The sequence below is a fragment of the Cetorhinus maximus genome, chromosome 13 (genome assembly GCF_964194155.1).
Source record: "Cetorhinus maximus chromosome 13, sCetMax3.hap1.1, whole genome shotgun sequence".
Classification (NCBI taxonomy): domain Eukaryota; kingdom Metazoa; phylum Chordata; class Chondrichthyes; order Lamniformes; family Cetorhinidae; genus Cetorhinus; species Cetorhinus maximus.
Window position 1 is genome coordinate 56,130,321 of NC_135891.1, and position 22,983 is coordinate 56,153,303.

Genomic DNA, 22,983 nt, shown 5'->3' on the forward strand with positions numbered 1-22,983 from the left:
CCTCCATGCCTTGGAGATCTCTGCGCTCTTTCGCGCAAATGCGCGAAAGAACGTAGGGAACCACTCAGGGAATCGCCCCCCGCCCAGACAGGGAGCGCTCAGCGCTTCCGGGCGCGCGTCACGATGGGCGGGCCTTAATTGGCCTACCCACGTAAAATGGCAGCGCGGACCTGATCGGGGGTGCCGATCGGGTTCATGCCCGCTCCCATCCGCCCCCGGACAACCCCCTTGACGGGGGGAAATTTCTGGCCTTGGTAATCAAATGAGAATATGCTGCAGCTAGTACAGTGGAAAATTAGATATGGCATGTCCAATGTTTGTAATCGAGGAGAAAAGGCAACATAACATGGATATTGTATAGAGGGTTCAACCTTAATGAAATTTTAATCAGAACTTGCACTATTCTATTGTATTTAGTGAGTTGTAATATTGAAACTTGGCATACTTGGGTATGCTGCTGGATTTTTACACTGGAAGTCTTAATTTTAAGTTGCTTCTTTTGTTTGCTGTTAAATAATGTTGTGCTGCGAAATAAATGCAACCGTATGAGATGATCAGACACATGGAAGAATACAAACTGAATTCAGCTGCTCCACATCTGGGTGTCTCTGTACCAGCTGCTTGGTGAAGCTACAAGCCATCATGTAAAAAAAGACTCCCTCAAACAGTTGGTCCAGCTGGGAGAATTTCAGAAATGTGCCCTTTTCAGGAGACTTCTACTGAACGCGAACTGGAAACTTGATATTTCCAAAGTCTCTTTGGCCAGAGCAATCCTGCCACAAAACATGATCATCCATCACCCTCTAAAACTCTGCATTCTACCTGGTTATGCCAGACACAAGTGTAGGGGCTGTGGTAATTAAATTCTGGTTTCTTCTCTACTGCCCTGGAGTGAGGAATATTCTTAGCCAGCATTTCACTGCTCTGGGAATTCTCCTCAATGTCTTTCTGGTATGCCTTATTAAGTAGGTGAGCTCTGCTTGATGAAACCGTGCATCAGAAATTTCATCAGCCTGCTGAGCCGGATGTACTCAGCTGTTCCTTCACAGGGAAATAGTCAGACAGGAGCAGCTGCTTGTTTGAGATAACCTGAGACATACTTGAATAGGAATCTGTCATGATCTAAATAATAACAACCCCAGTTGTCCGTGGGAAGCACCATATCATTATTCTTGGAAAAGAGGTTCGCCAGGAGAGTAGGAGACTGTCAGAGCTGTTGACAAGTATGTCAAACTCGGTCAAGTACACCTGCTCTCCAACATTCTTCAATGTGACTGGCTGCTTACCTTGCTTGATGGCCTTACTGTTGCTGGACATCTGGAGATTCTCCTCAGCCTGGCCCAAGGTTCAAACTGACATTGCGAAAGAGAAAATCCATGCCCCAGAAATCATTGGATCTTTGTGGGCTTATTTCTTCAGGGTCAGTGGCGAGTGCCATTCCTTCGCCACTGATACCAAATATCAGGCCGTAATATCGCATGATTGTTTTAAATAGTAGTATTTTTGTTTTATTTATATTTCTGTGGCTTTTTTTTAGCTCCTACTCACCTAGAGATAAATTTGACTAGAACAAAGTTTACCTTTTTCATTGCCAAAGATGGATCCTGCCTGAGAAGATCACACAAAGCAGTTAAATGTCCACTTGCAGCACACTTCAGCCATTCCTTTTCCAAAGGATCCAACTGCAAGAAGCCAAAAATTGAGAATAGACCATTTAAAATGCATTTTGTCATTTGATAACAATCCTACTTGCTGTATAGATTTGTTGTCATTCAGTCTTGAGATAATAGAGTACTTCTCCAGGAAAGTGATTTATGACACAAGTATTACATCCCTGGATGAAAACATGCTACTGCATTAAATTCTAGCGAGTATGGAAAAGTAAACCATTTGTATTAAAAGACTGAACCTAGCAACTCTGGACATCCATTTTATAAAGCGCAATCAATGCCAGGTCCATTCCTGATGTAACAACCAGGATAGAGTCCTACTTATTTTTGGTGGGAGCTTCTTGCAGCTGTGCATTACCCAACCAGCTATGCAAGTGACATGTTATGAACAGAAGTTCAGCGAAACTGATCTCCTGGTCTCCACCTTACAGCAAGCTCAACCATTAGAGTTATTCTCTATTATTACCAGTAATAGTGGTTTAAAATGTGCAAAGAGAACAGGGATGTAAAGTCAGTTCAAACCCACCCCAAAGTTTAAAGTGCCCTCTGTCTGCCAGTCGTGAGTCTTTTCTCAGCATCTGCACAATTTCATCCATTTCCTAAAGACAGTGGTTCCATAGCACAAAGGCTCCAAATTCAGGTCCAACTCTGCAGGAGAGAAGGTGCTTTTGAGGCTGGAGGGAGTTACTGAGCTCAAAATGAAAAGGTAATATACTAAGAATGCTTGATGCTAACACTTGGTGGAATGGAAAGTGTCATTAGAAGCCCTCCCATTTAAAAGGAAAAGCTAATCAAAAAACCCTTATAAAATGAATGTAAATTTTGAGGGGATAGGCAGTAGTACAAGCCATTTGAACTCGACATACTGAATCCAGGTTAGTATCAATGAATCACCCACCATATGTTGGACTCTTGATCTCAACCACACCAACAAGATGGAAGACACTTTCCCATACCTGAAGTCTGCTTAAAAACTGAAAAGGGAGTGATGGCCGATTACTGCCAATAAGGGAGCATTAGGATTATGGCAAAAGATGAGTGATATCAAATATCAATATCAGCAGTAAGAAACCTCTTACCTGTTGATAGTGGCCATCACGAAGCAAACTCTCACAGAATTCACAAATCAAGAGCTAAACTTAATAAAATTATTGGGGCCCACTGGCTTTATAGAGTAATAAAATAAATTTGATCCTGGTTTCATCTCCAAATGTGCACATACATGTAATGAATATTAAAACAAAGTTTTCTTTAAAACACACAAAACGTTTGGAGGGTTAAGGCCAGTTCCTTTCTTGAAGCAACTACAATTCCAGAAAATAGCATCAGAGTAAAGGCCATATATACGCTCTAATAGAATAAACACATAAAATTAAGAACTGCATGGTTTAATTATGGAAAAAATGTTACCATTAAGGCAAGCATTTGTAGTTGGGGTCTGCACATTGTCTTTTCAGATTAATTATCTAACATTAATCTAACCCCAACAAACAGGAGTAAGTCTCTTCTCTTTGCACCAGCTCAAAGCGCCAGAGATGAAATTAGTCTGGATAGCCTCAATCCAGTTTTTAGTGGGCAATCCAACAGAACAAAATAGTAGTCTCTGTTTAGAGTAGCCAAATGATGACTAGCATGGAAGATGAAAACAATGTTAGTATAGGGTATGTGTCTCTGAGTTAGGCATTATGTATGTTTCATAAAATGAAGGATGAGTGATTTATTAAGCCTGAATGCACTTGATGCTGACATTGAAAGAAAAATGTGTTCCATGATTCATCACACCTAAATTGGGACAAAACTCAAAAAATATTTACAAAATATATTATCCTGGAACATTCATCTCCAAAATCCTGTTAGCATTCCCAATTTTGTGCCTGAGTAGAGCTTGGATGGAGTGCAGCCTGACCAGAAAGTGGGATTGTAAATCCTGCTGAATCATGCATTTCAGTCTGACAATGACATGAACATGCATATCTTAGTGATAGGGTTGACAGGATTACATGTGTACATTTTATATAACTGACTTGTTAAAAATGGTATTTATTGTGTTACAGATTAATAAAACCCTTAGTGCTAGTCAACTGACAAAAAGAGTGGCTAGGACAGAACAGGTACAGCCTTGGGGCAGGTGAGCATCAGTTATAGAGAGAGGAAGAGAGAGAGAGCATGTGCCCAGAGATTAAAGTGGGGTGGGGGAATAGGAGTTAAAGCAAAGTGAATAGGACAGGCTACCATTAGCAAGGAGGTGCCAGCAAGTTCAATGGCAGGGGGAGGCTACCCAAGTCCTTGTGAGTGAGTGTGAGGATCAAAAGGCACAGTGGAGGGTTGGCAGGGGGAAGATGGGAGCTATTGGGAAGCAACAGGTTGGGTCTTATGTGTGATGTTAGCAATTTAAATAAATTGGAAACTAAAATAAAACTTACCTGGAAGGAAACAGCAGGCCAGGGATAGAGAAAAAAAAAATCACAGAATCATACAACACAGCAAGAGGCCATTAGGCTCAATGTGCTTTTGCCAGCTCTCCGATTAGTTCCACTTCCCTGCACTTTCTCTGTATTTCTGTATGTTTTCTTTCCTTTGACATATAATAAATTTATTTTCTGAAGTTATAAAATATAATAATAAATTCTGTCTCTACCACCCTTTCAGGCAATGGATTCCACATAATAAAATTTACCTAGAGGCATGAGCCTATGTGCCAAAGTTTTGAGGAACAATAATACCAACCAGCTTTGGGAGATCTAAAGGGCAAGCATAATGGTAAGGGTGCTCAGCTTACAGCTTGAAAATAACTTCCAAGCGTGATTAGTAGTGATCGAAGCCAGGAGTAGCAAATGTGACTGTTACAGAAATTGTTACACAACAGTAAGTGTACACAGATAAGACTTTTAATATACAAGTAGTTAATCTCCCACGGGATTGCACAGAGTGAGTCAAGATCAAGAGCAGTCTCTAGTTGAGGGCAGGGAATAATTAGATCAGGGCACACAGATGTAATTCAATTGCTAAGTCACGCACTCCATCCTTATTTTTATATTGGATTATAAATTCATTTATACCATATCAAAACATTTAGAATGGAAACAGTTTAGGTGAACTTCTAGTCAACAACAACTTGCATTTATATAGTACCTTCAACGTAGAAAAAAATTTGTTTACAGAGATGTAATCAAAGATGGAAGGCGAAGCCAAAGAAAGCAATATTAGATATGGTGGCCAATAGTTTGGTTAAAAAAGTGGGTTTTAACGGAGGATTTTGTTACGAATGCAAGGTTTTATAAGGTGGTTATTTTTTGACTCTCTTTTAACTTAAGGTAAAACAAGATGCTCTGGAAAAGGGGGATGGTGTGAAGTTGTACTGGACTCTGCCCGGCAACAGGTAAGGTGATGGTGACCTTGGAGACAGAAGGCCCAGGTCAAAACTTACTGAAACCCAAGTGCCATATTTCACACCTGAACACAAAGAGAGAGGCATATGTTTTTGCTTTGGGCAGAGTAACACCCAGGCAGTTTGATTAAATACATACAATTTAAAGTTTGCCAGGAAGCCAATATAAATATATTCCCTCAGCCTCTGGCTTCACGCCTTTGTAATATTTAATTTAAAATCACATTAGAAGATATGATCTGAAATCAAAAAATACCCAACAGAAGAAGGGCAGATACCCCATTGTACAGCAGATTAATCTGCCCATGTAAATGTAATTCCTGTAGATGATTGGATAAAGTAGCTTAAATCCAGGTGCTATTTCCATTATTAAAATAATAAGGGAGGAACAATATTAAGCTGGCCAACGTATACTGAAGGATGAGAATTATTTTGTAGAAATAGTAGCTTAGCAATTATATTCTAAATGAGGTGTTCATTAACTGTACTGCACATTTTATTTACATAGAAGTACATAGGATTCATGACATAGAAACAGGCTATTCAGCACAACCATCCATGCTAGTGTTTGGGCTCCACTCAAGTCTCCTCCCATCCCATCTCATCTAAATCTACCATCGTAACCATCTATTCCCTTCTCTTTCATGTGGTTGTCTAGTTGCCCTTAAATGTGTGAGGGACTAAGTATATTTTTATAAAATATATATTGTTAGGCTCATTGCTGCGTCTAAAATTTTAAAACTGAACAAAAACCTTTAAAATGGCTGAACCTATGTCTGTGTGTGATCCCCGAACAAAAGAAGCTACTTGGCATTTCAGGAAAACTCGCACCTCGTTATCTCTGAGGAGCCAGTAATGACCACCCAACTTCAAAGAGAGCCAAATAAAGGCCATCTGCATTTAATAACCCAGGCTGGCCAGAAGAAGATGGATAGTCTGCTAAGACAAAGGCCCCGCAAACTTCCTTTCAATTCCTAATGGCTGAGGCATTTAACAGTCTTTGGAATCCAGACAATGGACACACATCCTTTGTAAAAGGCTTGGTGGAGGTGGGAGTCATGTGACATCAGCCTCTGACTTGTGGAGCAAGTAATATTGCCTTGCTGAACTGCATGTTTTAGTTGGCTTTTTACCATCTAACTAGCAGCCTCACAGACAAACAGCTCTGCCCAGATGGAATACCTGTCCTCCATTTACACTGCTTCTGGTGGAAATTCTGTACTATCACCTACAAGACTGATTCATCTCTGCATGCCTATCTCATTGTGTGAAGTCAACACCACCGGAAAAATGAATTTTCCAACATTGGTTTTCAGCCCACTGACCTTCGTGAAGGAATACCTCATTGGATTTTGATTTCAGACTCTGCTATCCATATGAAACAATTTTTTCTGTGGTTTCTGTGCTATTAAAACCCTCTTCTCTCTACCCCTCTCTTTACTACCTGAAGATGGAGTGACATTGCACCCCTCCTTTTGCATTTTGAATGTGTTCAATAAACTAGTCCTTTGTGTTCATCCTATCTTGAGTTTCCTGTGGGGTTATTAATAGAAAATTGGATCACACAAAAACCGAGGGATTGGGAAATTTGCCACTGCTTATAAAGAGGGAAACAAATCAAAACACCTTCCTGTTTAGTACGGGTGGTGAGAGGAGAAACTAGTGCTGCTTAAATTAACCTCCCCCTCTTGTCCGTAACAAATGCATCTATACTATTCACTTCAATCACTCCTTTTGGAAGTGAGTTCAACATTCTCACCACTCTTTGGGCAGAGATGTTTCTTCTGCATGCCCTATTGGATTTCTTGGTGACTTTCTTACATTGATGGTCTCTAGTTATGCTCTTCCCCGCAAGGGGAAACGTTCTCCCTGAGTCTGCTCTTTCAAAACTTTTGATAATTTAAGTACCTCTGCAGCCTTGTATTTTCAAGACAGGCCCAGCCTGTCGCCCCTTTCCTGATACATATACTCATGTATTTCTGGTTATCATCCTTGTAAATCTTCTCTACACTCTCTCCAATGATCCTATATCTTTTTATAATATGGCAACTAGAACTGTACACACGACTTAGGTATGGCCAAGCAAGGGTCTATATAGATTTAGCATAATTTCCTTACTTTTCAATTCTATCCCTCTAAAAATAAAACCGAGTGCTTAGGTTTGTTTTTATGGCCTTGCTAATCCCTGGTGCAACTTTTAGTGATTGTTGCACTTGTACCTGGAGATCCCTTTGTCCCTTTACCCCACCTAGACTTGCACAGTCCAAGAAATAAATAACCTACTCATTCTTCATACCAAAATGAACTACCTCACATTTATCTTTGTTCATCAGATCAGCCATGATCTTATCGAATGGCGAAGCAGGCTCGAAGGGCCAAGTGGTATACTCCTTCTCCTAAGTCCAATGTTCCTACGTCCTATGAATTTCATTTGCAAATTATATGTCCATTCTGCAAGTTTATTAATGCCCTCCTGCAATTTGTTGCAATTCTCCTCTGTATTGATTAGCTCCCAATTTGGTGTCATCCACAAATTTAGAAATTGTGTTTTTGATTCCAATGTCCAAATCATTAATGTAAGTTATGAACATCAGTGGTCCCAACGGTGATCCTGTTGGAACATCACTTCCCACCTTCTGCCACTGAGTAACTACCCTTTTATTCCCATTGTTTTCTTTCCACCTGAAATCAGCTAACAATCCATTCTGCCACTTGTCCCGACTCCACATTCTCTGACCTAATTTATTAGAGTCATAGAGTTTTACAGCATGGAAAGAGGCCCGTTGGCCCATCGTGTCCGCGCCGGTCATCAAGCCCCTATCTACTCTAATCCCATTTTCCAGCACTTGGCCCATAGCCTTGTATGCTATGGCATACAACTCTGTTGTGAACTTACTAATCATACCTTCTACATTCATATCCAGATCATTAATGTACACTACAAACAGCAAGGGACCCAGCATCAAACCCTGCGGTATGCCAGTCGCAAAAACAATCTTCGACCATCACCCTCTGCCTCCTGCCACTAAGCCAATTTTGGATCCAATTTGCCAAATTGCCCTGGATCCCATGGGCTCTTACCTTCTCAACCAGTCTCTCATGCATGACCTTGTCAAAAGCCTTACTGAAGTCCATGTAGACTACATCAACTGCACTACCCTCATCTACACACCTAGTCACCTCCTCGAAAAATTCAATCAAATTTGTTAGACATGATCTCCCCTTGACAAAGCCATGCTGACCGTCCTTGATTAATCCTTGCCTCTCCAAGTGGGGATTAATTCTGTCCCTCAGAATTTTTTCCAAAAGTTTCCCTACCACTGATGTTAGACTCATTGGCCTATAGTTCCCTGGTTTATTCCTACCACCCTTCTTGAATAATGGTACTACATTAGCTGTCCTCCAGTCCTTTGGCACCTCTCCTGTGGCCAGAAAGGATTTGAAAATTAATGTCAGGGCCCCTGCAATCTCCTCCCTTGCCTCCCACACCAGCCTGGGGATTTATCCACTTTTAAGCCCACTAAAACCTCCTCCCTCTCAGTGCTAATTTGTTCAAGTATTTCACAGTCCCCTTCCCTGATTTCTATATCGTCCTTCTCTATAGTGAATACAGTCTATTTTGGGGTACCTTTGAAGGCCTTTTGGAAATCTAGATAAATTATTAATATTGTCTACTCTCAGTTACCTCCTCAAAGAATTCAGTAAGGTTGGTCAAGCAAGGTTATCCATTTTGAAATCAATGCTGACTATTAATTATTATACATCTCATTTCTAGATGTTCTTGTATTCTCTTCTTCAGTCATGTCCCTGCCAGAAGGCAGAAAGGGAAATATATATCTATGTCAACCTGGCTACTTTATAAAATTATTATTTTTACTTTAAAAATGGACAAGGCTTTATCCTGACTAGCCATGACTCATGACAGAGGAATTTCTAACCTTCAGAAACCAGTAGGGACAGTGTTATTTTTAAAGAGGTGCTAATGCCCTCTGTGACTGCTGACAATCTAATTCCAAAGAAATGCACCAGCCCACTTTGCATTTTTAAGGCAGAACTCCGGCCAAAGGAGACGGTGTGTCTGGAGAGGACAAAAGGAACCCTGACTCCTCAATTAAACACCTCAAGATTCCAGACCTGGGAAAATACATGCTTTGACTAAACCTAGGAGAAGAAGTGGGAGTAATGTCAAATGACCTCCCTCAAGCTGCTAGAACCTGTAATATTACCGTTTGGAACTGAACCCAGGTAGCCTACCATTTTATCATTTAACAGGTAGCAGTAAAAGAGCTCTGTCCAGGTTAAGTGCCTGGCCCTCTTTTTTTTAAAAATTCGTTCATGGGATGTGGGTGTCACTGGCTAGGCCAGCATTTATTGGCCCATCCCTAATTGCCTTTGTTCAGAGGGCATTTAAGAGTCAACCACACTGCTGTGGGTCTGGAGTCACATGTAGCCCAGACCAGGTAAGGACAATGAACTACTGGAATATTGGAACTTCTGTATCTGTGCCTTCAAGACTAATTAATCTCTACTTGCCTTGTCTCATTGTGGAAGTCGTCCCTTCTGGAATGTCAGATCACCCTGCAACAGTTTCAGCCTGCTAACCTCTGAGGGTATACTCCACTGGACTTTTGATTCTGGACTCATGTGAAACCATAACACTTATTTTTATTATGGTCTTGCCCTGTACCCCTTTCTTTCCCTTATCCCTTTTTTATTGTATGAGTGCAAAAAGGGGCAGACGTTGTGAAACCCCTTTCTCTCATTTTGTGTGCGCGTAAAATAAACCAACCCTCTTATTTTACCTTATCTCAAGTTTGCTGTGGGATTATTAATAGAGGATCGATCACTCCAAACTAAAGGGTTGGGGAAAACATGCCACCACTTATAAATGGAGGAAATCAGAAATTAAAAACACCTATCTGTTCACGGATGGGTGGTGAGAGAAGAAATCAGACCTGTTTAAATTAATCCCCCTCTGGTCTGTAACAGATATTGGGGGCTCAGCCGGCACAACCCACTTTGAATTTGGCCAGAGTACAAAATTTTAAAACGAGGTTGAATTGGATACTGGAACTGACTGGAAACTAAAGAGGTGGCTGAAACTAATTTTAAGACAAGTAACTTCCCACAGAAAATTCCTTGTCCTAATGCTAAGAAAATGGCAACATTTGAAGCCCAAATGTTAGTTCAGCAAGAGAATATAAGTAGGGAAAGCTTGGCGACCCTTAGCACAGACCAATTGAAAGCGGTAGCTAGGGAGATACAGTTCAAATTGCCCAGCAAGATCCAAAGAAAGGAACTAATCCTGGCATTGGTAGAACGTCTGGATCTGACTTTACCAGAACAGTCAGATGATGTGCTTAATCATGACTCAGAATCCTCTCCCCTAGCCAATTTCGAGCTGGACAAGCTTAAATTGGAGGTAGAATTTCAGGAGGCGGAAAGAGAGAAAGGGGGGAGAGCAAGGGAACAAGAAAAGGGAAGAGAATTCCAGTTCCAACAATTGGAAATGAAGCCAGCAGCTCAAATGGAGAGAGAGATGGCAGACAACAAGCCACTGCAAGAGAAAATCTCTTATCTAGCAGCATCCCCTATCCCCTTAAACCAGTACCACTTTCTGAGGCCCTCAAGTATGTGCAATTCCTTCCCAAATTTGAAGAGAGTGATGTGGAGTCATTTTTTTTTTAAACCACCTTTAAGAAAATAGCAGGACAGCTAAAATGGCCCTTGGAGATCTGGGCATTTTTAATTCAAGGGCAGCTGTCAGGGACAGCCCAAGATTTCTACTCTATGCTGCCTTCTGCGGAGGTCTACTCATGTGAAGTCCTACTAGGCCAACTGGCTTGACTCACAATCTCCAACATTCGGGCCCGGAATGGCCTATTTTGCTGCATTGGGAACACACCAGCCTCCAGCTATGACCTCACCCATAGGCTTGTAAGTTGTACTATACCCATGAGTATTGGAAAGAGAAGCAGGGCATCTAGGTAGGAAAGGGCCCATTCCCAGAAAGAAAAACACAAAAGGGGATACAGAAGCTCCCCTACAGCCCGAAAGGAGTATTCCCGGAGGCTGGTGTGTTCTCACTGCAACAAAATAGGCCATTCCAGGCCCGAATGCTGGAGATTGTGAGGCAAGCTGGTTGGCTTAGTAGGGCTTCACATGAGTAGTCCCCTGAAGAATGCCTCAATGAGTAATGCAGCAGAGCAGGCAGAGCCGCTCGCTACAGAAACTTACCCTTTGGAGGTCATGGCACTGTGTGTGTGTGTGTGTGTGTGTGTGTGTGAGCCCGACAAACTCCCAGTGCGTTTCCAGAGTTTTGTGCTTTCAGGAACAGTGTACCCGTCCCAAAATGTGACAAGTCCGCAGTACTGCTCCAAGACGTGGGCCACTCAGTCCTTAATGTTGGAGGGAAACTTAAACCTACCCAGAGTCCTCCCTGAGGGCCAAAGCCCTGATCAGTGGAGTGGGAGGAGATCTGTGTTTGCGCCCCTCCATAAGATCCACCTAGAGTGTGACCTTGTTTCAGGCCCTGTTACAGTAGGAACTGTCCCTAAGCTACCAGTAGCAGGAATCAGTTTCCTCCTTGGGAATGGTTTCGCTGGCAGCTAGATGCTAGCCAGCAAAAGAGACCAAGACCAAGCAGTAGATATCTGCAGAGGGGCAGGAAGCTGGAGAAGGTTCCGAGGCCCAAAAGGGTGAGATAACGCCCATAGACCTCAAGAATGCCTCCCCATCGAAAAGCTACCAGGGAGGGAAGCTGGAGCAGCACAACCACTTGAGGGCAGTGACGTTCCAGAGGAACATGTTTGGAGAGCACCTCCTCCAAAACCAAAGGTCCCAGCCAGGAAGCCAGCGATTGATTTCGCTGACCACTTTATGGCAAATTTAAATGTGGTTCCCAAATTAGCCCAGAAAGGGTGAGGGCAATGCCTCACCCACTTGATAAGCCACCCAGAGGTACAGCAAGAACTGAACATTCCCCAGAGGACAGCAGTGGAAAGGACTGGACAGAGTTAACCACTCCCTTTAAAATGATCCATAACACCCCATCAGGCTACAGCCTATATCCGGTATGGATGTGGGCGAGGCCCCAGAAGGCCATCTTCCTGTCATCCAGGCCCAGAAATGCTGGCCCAAGTTCAGGGGCCAACTGCCTACCTGTTGATGTGCCAACCTAAAGCACCTAGCACCAGAAACTGGAACTCTCCAGTTGTGCTAGTGCCCGAGCCGGACCCCGAACCAGAATCCCCTAAAGAGGTCACAGTCCCTTTAAAAAAACCCACTTACCTGACCCTCAGCCAAACCCCAGTCTCTGGGTCTGAACAGCTGAGCCCACAGGTTACCAAAGTGGACAGGCAGGAGCTAGGCTGGACAAGAGCAGCACAGCCCTATGATCCCAGGGCCTGGCACCCACAGATTGAGATGTCCAGCCCTCCCCTGCAGATTGCACAGAGCAGCTTGGTCATCACTCATCTTGAGTGTTTACCACCCTGCAAAACCCCCAGACTGTCATTTCCCCTGTTAACTGTGTGTCTGATGTGCCAGTGTGAATGAGAGAATGCCTGTATACTTCGGCATTTCCTATTCTTCCTTCCCAAAGACCACATTAAAAAAAAGAAATGAAATGGAACTCATTTCATTTTTCTCCAACTTGGGGGAAGGCATAGGAAAATATATCTCAGGAGGAAAATATACTCAACCTGGCTACTCTTATAAAGTTATTATTTTTATTTTAAAAATGGACAAGGCTTTACCCTGACTAGTCATGACTCATACCAGGAGTTTCTAACCTTCAGAAACCAACAGAGACAGCGTTATCTTTAAAGTGGTGTTAATGCTATCTGTGACTGCCGACTATCTAATTCCAAAGAATTGCACCGATCCCCTTTGCATTTCTAAGGCAGAGCTCTGGCCAACAGAGACAGTTTGTCTACAAAGGGCAAAAGGGACCCTGACTCCTCAATTAAACAGCTCAAGTCTTCAGATGTGGGAAAATACATCCTTTGACCAAGACCCAGGAGAAGAAATGGGAGTTATGTTACATGACCTCCCCCAAGCTGCTTTAACCTGTAATATTGCAATGTGGAACTGAACCCCAGGCAGTCTACCATTTTATCATTTAACAGGTAGCAGCAAAAGGGCTCTGTCCAGGTTAAGTGCCTGGCCCTCATCTACACTGTGAACTACTGGAACATTAGAGCTTCTGCATCTGTGCCTTCAAGATTAATTCATCTCCACGTGCTTTCTCTCATCATGGAAGTCCTTGCTTCTGGAAAGTCAGATCACCCTGCAATAGTTTCAGGCTGCTAACCTCTGAAGGAATATGCCACTGGACTTTTGATTCTGGACTCTGGACTCATGGGCAGAATTTTGCCCTCAGATGGCATGCGGGCCCCACCGGCTTGGTGGCAGGCGGCCAGCTGACCCCCGCCACTGAAACAGGGCCCGCCACCATTTTAAGTGGGTGGGCCATCTGTCAAAGTGCATTCTTTCGCGCTTGTGCATGAAAGAGTACACTTCTCCCTGAGAAAAAGTGATGCTTCAGGGAGATTCGTGACTGGTAAGTTAAGTGTAAAAATAGAGACATTAAAAAATTATTAACATGTCCCCCTCATTTGATCTCTCTCCTGATATCATTCTATTTTCTCTTATCATGCACTTTGCTGTCTACAGGCTTAATCAATGACACTTTCCTAAGCCTCAAATTATTGCCTTATGCCTTTATTCATCCATGGAGTTCCATTAGTGTTTAGTTTATTCTTTCCTTTGAGCGAAATATATCTTTCCTGCTGGACACCGGTTTAAATGTTCCCCATTGTTGTTCTACATTGCGGTTTGAGAAAATAAAACAGGAAACTATATTGGCAATGTCATATTCCAGTCTATGTGACAATCCTTTATATTTAAAAAACAAACAACTGGCTACAAAAATATGGCCACCCAAAGGTCATTGGACGTCTCGTGGATTGAAACACTCCCCTGCCTCAAGAGGGGACAAAAGGAATTTTTCAGGCTGATGTTGACTTGATGCCTTTTCCTGAAACTAATTCAAGTGTATTTTCAAATTGAATGGGTCATTCAGATACAGAGACATTGGTTGTCCCAAACTCTCAAGGTATGAAAGTCATCATACAGGATGTATAATTGACCCAGGCACCCACTTTATTTGGAAAAGGACTTTGGACTTCTAATAGACCACATTTTGAGACAGCCATTTTTGTTGCCTGCTTTGAAACAGCAAAGTGCACTGGGCAGAAATCCATCAGTTCCACCGAAAGCCATCAACCAGTTGCTAGACAACCAAGCAGCCAAGGTAATGAACAGCAATACCTTGAAGGTAGGGGATTCCTAACTAAGAGGAGGACTTTCCCCAACATGTTCCAACTTAAGCTCACCTGAGGATTAATCTTCTAGAAATTCAACTACAAAAGACTTTGCAGCTTAATGAAAATCCTTTGATTTTCAAGGCCTTCACCTTAACCAAAGCATCAATTCACCTAAGAAAACACAGGCCTGCCACAAAGAGGCTGAGACAATCATAAACTGTAAGTGCATTGTTTTTCCCCTCATCTGCACCTAACCTGAGAGTGATAATGTGGGTGAGCCGAGTGTGAGACACATCACATTTTTAAACCTCCGATGCAAATGAGAGATAATAAATAACCTTCCTTATTTTTAAATTCACAAAAAGCTTGCTGCTGGATTTATTTAAATTAGGATAATCACTAAGAAAACACACACTCCTCACATACAAAACACACTGATCACGGGCAGTGAGAAAACACAAATTCTCTCTGTGACACAAAGTTCTATTTTCACCCCTCTATGTTAGCTTTTCTCTAATCTATTAACTTGGTTTTCAACATGCTAATGTCTTTCTCTATCTTCATCTTGAAGCGTATTATATTATGGTCACTACTGCCTAGATGTTCTCCTACTTTTACTTCTTATCTGCACTGGTTCATTCCCCATTATTCGATCCAACAGCAAATCTTCCCTGGTTGAGCTCTTTAATTACTGGGTTACAAAGGAGTCCTGTACACATTTTAGGAACTCCATCCCCTTAACCCAACTACCTACCTCTTCTGTCCAATTAATATCATGGTAGCTGAAATCACCCATGATTAATCTTCTATGCTTTTTCATTCAATTCCCCAATTTGTCTACATATTTCCTCCTCCACCTCCCTTTCTGATCTATTGACACTATTTCTGCGATTGATCCTTTATTTACCTTTAATCTCTATCATATGGGTTCTATTTTTGTCTTGCTGTTAGCTGTGTCCCTTTTTTCTACTGACATTATGTGATCCCGAATAAATACAACTACTCCACCTGCCCCTTTTCCCCTCTCTGTCTTTTTTAAATACAGGTTTAGAAATTCCAGGTCCTGTATTTTTCTGTAGTCATGTCTCAGTTATCCCTATTATGTCTGATTCCTCCCACACATGATTGCCTCCAGCACCCCTGCTTTATTATGGGCACTGTGTTCATTGTACAAGCATTTAACTGATTTTTAATTGGATGTCTTCTCACTATGTTTAGTCACCTTTTTAGACTCCCATTCTATAATCAACTTACTCCCTTAAGCCTTTGCTATTTCCCTATTTACCTTTGCCACTCGGACACAGGTCCTATCCTGGTTCAGGTGGGACCCATCCCTTTATTACAGCTCCTTCCTGTCCCAGAACTGGTGCCAGTGTCCTATGAAAAGGAACCCTTCTTTCCCACACCAGCTTTTTAGCCATGTTAATTCTCCTGAACTGTCTGCTCCTATGCCAATTTGCATGTGGCTCAGGCAATAATCCAGAGATTAATACCCTCAAGGTCTTGCTTTTTAATTTAAAAACTCCTCATGCTCTTTCATCAGCACCTCCTCTCTATTCCTAGCAATGCCACTTGTTCCAGTATGGACCACGACAAATGGATTTACCCCCTCCCTTTCCAAGTTCCTGTCCAGTTGCTCAGAAATATCCCTTTCCCTGGCGCCAGGTAGGCAACACACCCTTTGGGATTCTCATTCTTGGCTGAAGATGATGCTCTTTATCCCCCTAATTATACAGTTCCCTATTACTACCACATTTCCGTTCTGCTTTCCCACAGCTCCTATCCTGATAGCTTTCTGAGCCACGGTGCGTTGGTCTGCTATGTGGCTATCCTCCCATACAGTCCTTCTCCTTGTCCTCGCAGGTAACGAGTACACTGTATCTGTTGGACAGGACAAGTGGCTTTGGGACCCCATTCTCAACCTCTCTTAAATTCCCATTATCCGGTTCCCCATCTGTCACACCCTCTCTTTCCTCAACCTGTGTTTTTTTTCTGGAGTGTGACTATATCCTGGATAAAACTGGCCAGAAGCTGCCCCCCTCCATTATGAGCAGCAGTCTCTCCAACTTGCACTCCAAGTCAATAACTTTGAGCCAGAGAGATTGGAGATCTTCTGTAGATGTGTTTGCTTGGGAAAGGCTTGCTGTCTACAAACTCCCATAGCCAGCAGTCCAGACATCCCACCTTCCCTGCCATACCTCAGACTAGCCTTTGTTCATTTATTTAATTAAAGACTTAATTTAATGATTATTTGTAGTTATTCAATTTAAAACAATACTTATTCTTAAATGACTGTCCTAGTTTCGAGAAAAAAACTGTAAAACTCATCAACTAATCACCTTCCTACTTACCGAATTAATGCCTCGGGACTTCAGTTCTCAGGTCTCACTGTGTCCTGCTCTCTCTCTCAGACCAGTTCTTGTTCCGTCAAGAACAGAACAGCATCTCTTCACTCACTGCACAAAATTCCCTCATTCACCAATTCCCCGATTTAAGTACTCTGTCTAGTAGTACTCTGTTGAGCTGGACTTCATGCTATCTACTTCATGCACAAGAAAAACCAATATTAGCAGAAATTCCAAAGACCTGAGTCAGGCCCTGTTGACTAGGGAGTTTGTTAACCAGCCACATTATTATCGAACTATGCAGCTGACACTAGCAGGCAGCTTGTTTACCACTATGACTGAATGGAGCTACAGTTTAACGTTAAAATAAATTAGATGCTAAATTTGACTAGATTTTAGAAAGAGATCAATCCTTAAAAATCCCCCATTCTCCAAGTTAAGCAAGTACTCTGTCTAGCAGCATTTATTAATTATTCCACTTCTGTACAACTAAATGTCTAATGCCCTCATCCCTCAAAACATTCAGAAATGTGTGCTAACATATTTTTAAGTTAATATGAATCATCCTCATTCTATTAAGTCCTGCCAAAATTTACCCTCATGACTTGTGCCTGAATTAATGCAGGTCAAGATCTAGTCAGAGGTCGAGCAGCTTAAAGGACAAGGGAGCTAAATGGACCTAGACTTTAGGGCAAGGATAGGGCATGATAAGAGAGAGAGATGGAAGATGATAGAGGGGAGTAGGTGAGGATGGGGAAATTGATGGGTGTGCAAACAGCAAGCACAGGAGCAGGTGGTTTCAGATGAGGTTGATTACTGGAAAATAAACGTGCCATGCAGTTAGTCAACCGGCCAGAGTGAAAGGAAGTCTATGGGAGCAGATACAATATAAATAATATCCTGGTTTCAGTGAAATTTTCTGTACCACCAACCTAATGAAAACTGGAGTATTAACTTTTCACAGTTTCCATATGACAATTGGAAGTTATCTGTCAAGTTAGTACTTTTTGTGTGGTTCCTGTGTTCACAAAGGTAGGAAAGTCTCAAAAGATTTAAATTCATTAAAAAAAATAGCATTTAAACCCAATTATTTATCTGCTTTATGTTCCTATACCAACATGGTTGCTAACTAACACAACAAAGAGCAAAAGAATTAGACTGCTCCACAGTGACACACAGTGGTTAGATTCTGGAACAAAATCCATCTCTTTTACTATTAATTTTCAGTGCATTTTTTAATTAGATTGTTTTGACAGCTAATATCAAGTAAAATTTAACACTGAAAATATCCATTATATCACCATGGACTGGCATAACTGCGACTGCAAGTAAATGTTGAGACTTGTATAATGAAATGGGATAACGGTTTTTCCATGTATTTGAAACTAAATGTTATACTCCACTCAATTATAATTAAATATCATAATTTAAATCTTTTGAGACTTCCCTACCTTTGTGAACACATAGGAACCACACAAAAAGTACTAATTTGACACAGAGCTTCCGATTGTCACATGGAAACAGTGGAAAGTTAATACTCCAGTTTTCATTAGATGGGTGGCACAGGCAATTTCACTGAAAACAGGGTATTATTTATGTTGTATCTGAACTGGTGTTTTGGATTGTAGCAATCCCTCATTTAACACTCAATGTGTTCCCCAAAAAACAACATGTTAAACAAAAACATACTAAATGAAAATTTTTCCATTAAAAACTTACAGGCTGTCCTGAAACTAACTGGCCCAAAAATCCTCTTGCTAACTCTTATCAACTTGCTAAACTCTTACCACTTATCTCTGGTTTGCCGCCTCCCACCTTGCCACTTTCCTTCCCAACCCTCCCCACTCACCGCTTGTCCCAATCCTCCCGCTCGCTGCTTTCCACCAACCCTGCTGCTTGCTGTTTCCTCCCTGATTCTCCCTCTCGCCTCTCTCAATCCTCCTGCTTACTGCTTCCTGTCACCATCCCTGCCTCCCACTCGCAGCCCCTCTTGCTCTCCCATCCCCCTCCCAAGCCTTCACTCCAAGAGCTTGGAAAAGGAGCGGCAAGCAGGAGTGTTGGGGGAGAGAGCAGAAAGAGCAGCGAACAGGAGGAAGGTGGAAAACGGGAGGTCAGGTGAAAGGAAGCAGTAGTTTGTTTTTAAAAAGCTGAGCAAGATTTGCGCTAAAACGAAAACGGAGGCAGCGCTATTTAGGAAACATCACTAATTTAGAAACCGTGCTAAAACAAAAATACGCTATTGGAATATGCTTTAAACTGGGGATACCTGTACAACACAATGGAATTTCCATACAAAATTTAATATTACAGCAGATAATACATGGTAATGATATTTGGAGCAATAAAAACTGTAATCTTAGGGATCATAGAACGCTATCCACTGCAAAAGCAAGGTTGAGTGGTTTATCCTCAAGTCATACAATCCCAAGCTGCTTTTTCATGTTTAGAACTCTCTTGTGATAAACTACTGATTTTTCTTCCTGGTCCACTGAACTTCTTGTCAATAAAGTCATTTTTTTCTGCTATTTCTGTCCACATTTTGCAGCTGTAGGGAATTGCTTCTGCTCCAAGTCTCACCAAATTGTGCTACAGTGCTAATACCTAGTCACAGAAAGTCAGCATCCAGAGGAGATTATAGTTAACTGCATTACCTTTCTAGTCACCATTTTGCAGTATTTTTACATAACTTATTGTATAATCATATGAGCCAACTTAAATCTGTCAGTTATTTTATTTCATCTCAATTATAATAAAAAATTGCAAATCAGTATGGCTTGATTTTAAAAAATTGAAAGGATAATACCAGATATAAAAATATAGATCTCTGGCAGTATCCCAGTCAGATTTAGCCTGTGTCTGTGTCTGTCTGATGGATGATTACATAGCATTATTACTGACAGAGTTAAAGTATTAAGGATAGTTTTTGATGTGCCCAGTAATAGGATCTAATTTGCTGATCATTTTCTGCAATCACAGTTGCTTTAATGTCACCACTTTAGTGTAATTACATGTTGGAATAATACACTATGCACATCCATAAAGCGGCTTTACACATTCCCAGAATAAAATTCACTTAGTATCAAGGGATTACACCACTACTTATTCACTGCATCCCACTCAATGAAGAGTGACCCAAGGCTAATAAAAACAGATCTTGGCAGACTGTTAAACTTCTGCTTTTATGATAAACGATCTTTCAACAACTGCAACAGCTCAAAATTGGCATTATGTTTACTGTTGGAAATATACTTCAGAATTAGTGACCTTTAATAAATCAATGCATACACAATACCTTGCTATAGTTCAGGCACCCAGTATGAGAATGACGTCAAAATTCAGTGTGACACTATATATCTTTTTAAGCATACTTACTTCAACAGTAGAGACTAAGTGTGTCTGACTGACATTTTTGATCCCTCTTGTAAACAACTTGAGATGTCTATCACATTTCCACAAAAGATGCCTTCAAAGCTGCTCAACTATTCCCTTCTAAGTGTTCTCAGATGTCCACAATGTTGCATCCATTACTTGTCCAAGTGACACGTTTATAAAGAAGCTCTATAGACTGGACAATATTGTACACTGAAAAGCTCTGTGGACTATAAATGCTGGCTAGGAGGGTTACAATTATAAATCAGTGAAGGTCAAGTGGTATGGATCACATCAACTCAAAACAAAATGTACGTATATATTCATATACAGATCATAACTTTCCAGATGATACATGAGGAATTGAGCTTGAGCTCAAAGTTCCATGCATAGCAAATTCCTATACCCAGCTATGTTGTTGAAGGATATATGAGCAACTACCAGATAATTTCTGAAAGGATAATGGGGAAGAGAGAAAAGCAAACCATGAAAGGAGTTACCTTGAGCTTGTCTCACATATCTTTTTATGGTTGGACGCAAGCAATGTTTTACTTGCTGAGATGAATGTGGGAAGAGAGAAAACCGATAGCAGATACAACAGTTAACTGATACCTTCAGGGCATCTTTTCAACTATTAGATAAACTAATGTCAACCTTTATTTCCAATGGCGTACAGGATGGAACATTATCAAAGGGGTCCAAGATTGTAGACATCACCATATTTAGTAAAGTGGCCAATGATACAGCTAATACACAATCTGGAAGGTTAGATTAATGTGCAATGAGTAGTATATAGGTTCAGCAAAAATGAGCCTGAAGCCTAGAGGTAGAAATAAGGATGTGGATTACATATTAAATATCAACATAGATTAGGAAAGAGATCTAGAGGTATGGGGTTAACAAGTGGTGAAAATAACAAATAAAATAATGGAATATATAGTTATGCATATGACTTAAGTCGAAGGAGGTGAGGTTACAGAATCATAGAATGATACAGCATAGAAGGAGCATGTGCCAGCTCAGGACAGCTATCAAATTAATTCCATTCTCCTATTCTATCCTCATTGTTCTGCAAATCTTTCCCCTTCAAATATTTATCAAATTCCTTCTTGAAAGTTACAATTGAATCTGCTTCCAACACTATTTCAGGCAGTGTATTCCAGATTATAACAATTTGCTGCTTAAAATTTTTTTCCCTCACATCGCCTCTGGTTCCTCTTTCAATTACCTTAAATCTGTTGCCTCTGGTTACTGGAAACAGTTTTGACTTATTTACTCCATCAAAACTGTGCACGATCTTGAAAATCTCTATCAATTCGCCACCCAAACTTCTCTGCTCTAACGAGCGCAGTCTAAGTTTGTCCATATCTGAAGCTTTTAATCATCGGTAACATTTTATTAAATCTCCTCCTTTTTAAATTCATTCACGGGATGTGGGCTTCACTGGCTAGGCCTGCAATAATTGCAAGTCCCTAGATGCCTTTGAGAAGGTGGTGGTGAGTTGTCTTCTTGAACTGATGCAATCTATATAGTGTAGGTACATCCACAGTGCTGTTAGGAAGGGAGTTCCAGGATTGTGACCCAGCGACAGTGAAAGAACGGCGATATATTTCCAAGTCAGGATGTTGACTGATGTGGAGGGGAACTTGCATGTGGTGGTGTTCCCCTGTATCTGCTGCCCTTATCCTTCTAGATGGTAGTGGCCGTCGGTTTGGAAGGTGCTGTCGAAGGAGCCTTGGCGAATTCCTGTAGTGCATCTTGCAGATGGTACACACTGTTGCTACTGTGTGTCAGTGGTGGAGGGAGTGAATCTTTATGGATGTGGTGCCAATCAAGTGGGCTGCTTTGCCCTGGATTGTGTCAAGCTTCTTGAGTGTAGGAGCTGCACTCATCCAGGCAAGTGAAGAGTATTTCATAACACTCCTGACTTACGCCTTGTAGGTGGTGGACAGGCTTTGGGGATTCAGGTGGTGAGTTAGCTGCCGCAGGATTTCAGCCTCTGACCGGCTCTTGTAGCCACGGTATTTATATGGCTAGGCTGCTTCAGTATCTGAGGAGTCGCAAATGGTGCCGAACATTGTGCCATCGGTGAAAATCCCCACTTCTGACCTTATGATGGAAGGAAGGTCATTGATAAAAGCAACTGAAGATGGTTGGGCCCAGGACACCACCCTGAAGAACTCCTGCCAGTGATGTCCTGGAGCTGAGATGACTGACCTCCAACAACCACAACCATCTTCCTTTGTGCTAGGTATGACTCCAACCAGCGGAGAGTTTTCTCCCTGATTCCCATTGACTCCAGTTTTGCTCGGGCTCCTTGATGCCACACTCAGTCAAATGTGGCCTTGATGTCAAGGGCAGTCACTCTCACCTCACCTCAGGAGTTCAGCTCTTTTGTCCATGTTTGAACCAAGGCTGTATGAGGTCAGGAGCTGAGTGGCCCTGGTAGAACCCAACTGGGCGTCAGTGAGCAGGTTATTGCTAAGAAAATGTCACTTGATAGCACTGTTGATGACCCCTTCCATTACTTTGCTGATGACCAAAAGTGGACTGATGAGGGGGTAATTGGCCAGGTTGGATTTGTCCTGCTTTGTGAATAAGACATACCCCTGGGCAATTTTCCACATAGCTGGGTAGATGCCAGTGTTGTAGCTATACAGGAGCAGCTTGGCTAGGGGCACAGCAAGTTCTGGAGCACAAGTCTTCAGCACTATTGCTGGAATATTGTCGGGGCCCATTGCTTTTGCTCTATCAAGTGCCTTCAGCTGTTTCTTGATATCACGTAGAGTGAATCGAATTGGCTGAAGTCTGGCATCTGAGATGCTGGGGACCTTCGGAGGAGGCAGAGATGGATCATCCACTCGGCACTTCTGGCTAAAGAT

The 22,983-nt window shown here is 41.8% G+C and overlaps 1 protein-coding gene across 4 annotated transcripts in view; it reads right to left on the reverse strand.

The window, feature by feature from the left end:
* LOC144688618 (ankyrin repeat domain-containing protein SOWAHA) overlaps positions 1-22,983 on the reverse strand; it is a 142,405-nt gene that overhangs the window by 53,068 nt on the left and 66,354 nt on the right. For 3 of the 4 annotated variants that reach the window (XR_013578447.1, XM_078555401.1, XM_078555399.1), the window contains one exon: positions 1,566-1,682. Coding sequence is in view for 3 of the 4 variants with exons in the window: in XM_078555401.1 (XP_078411527.1) it covers positions 1,566-1,682 (117 nt within the window). In the remaining variant the exon portion in view is untranslated. The remainder of the gene's footprint in view (positions 1-1,565; positions 1,683-22,983) is intronic. The other variant, XM_078555400.1, reaches the window with a different exon arrangement.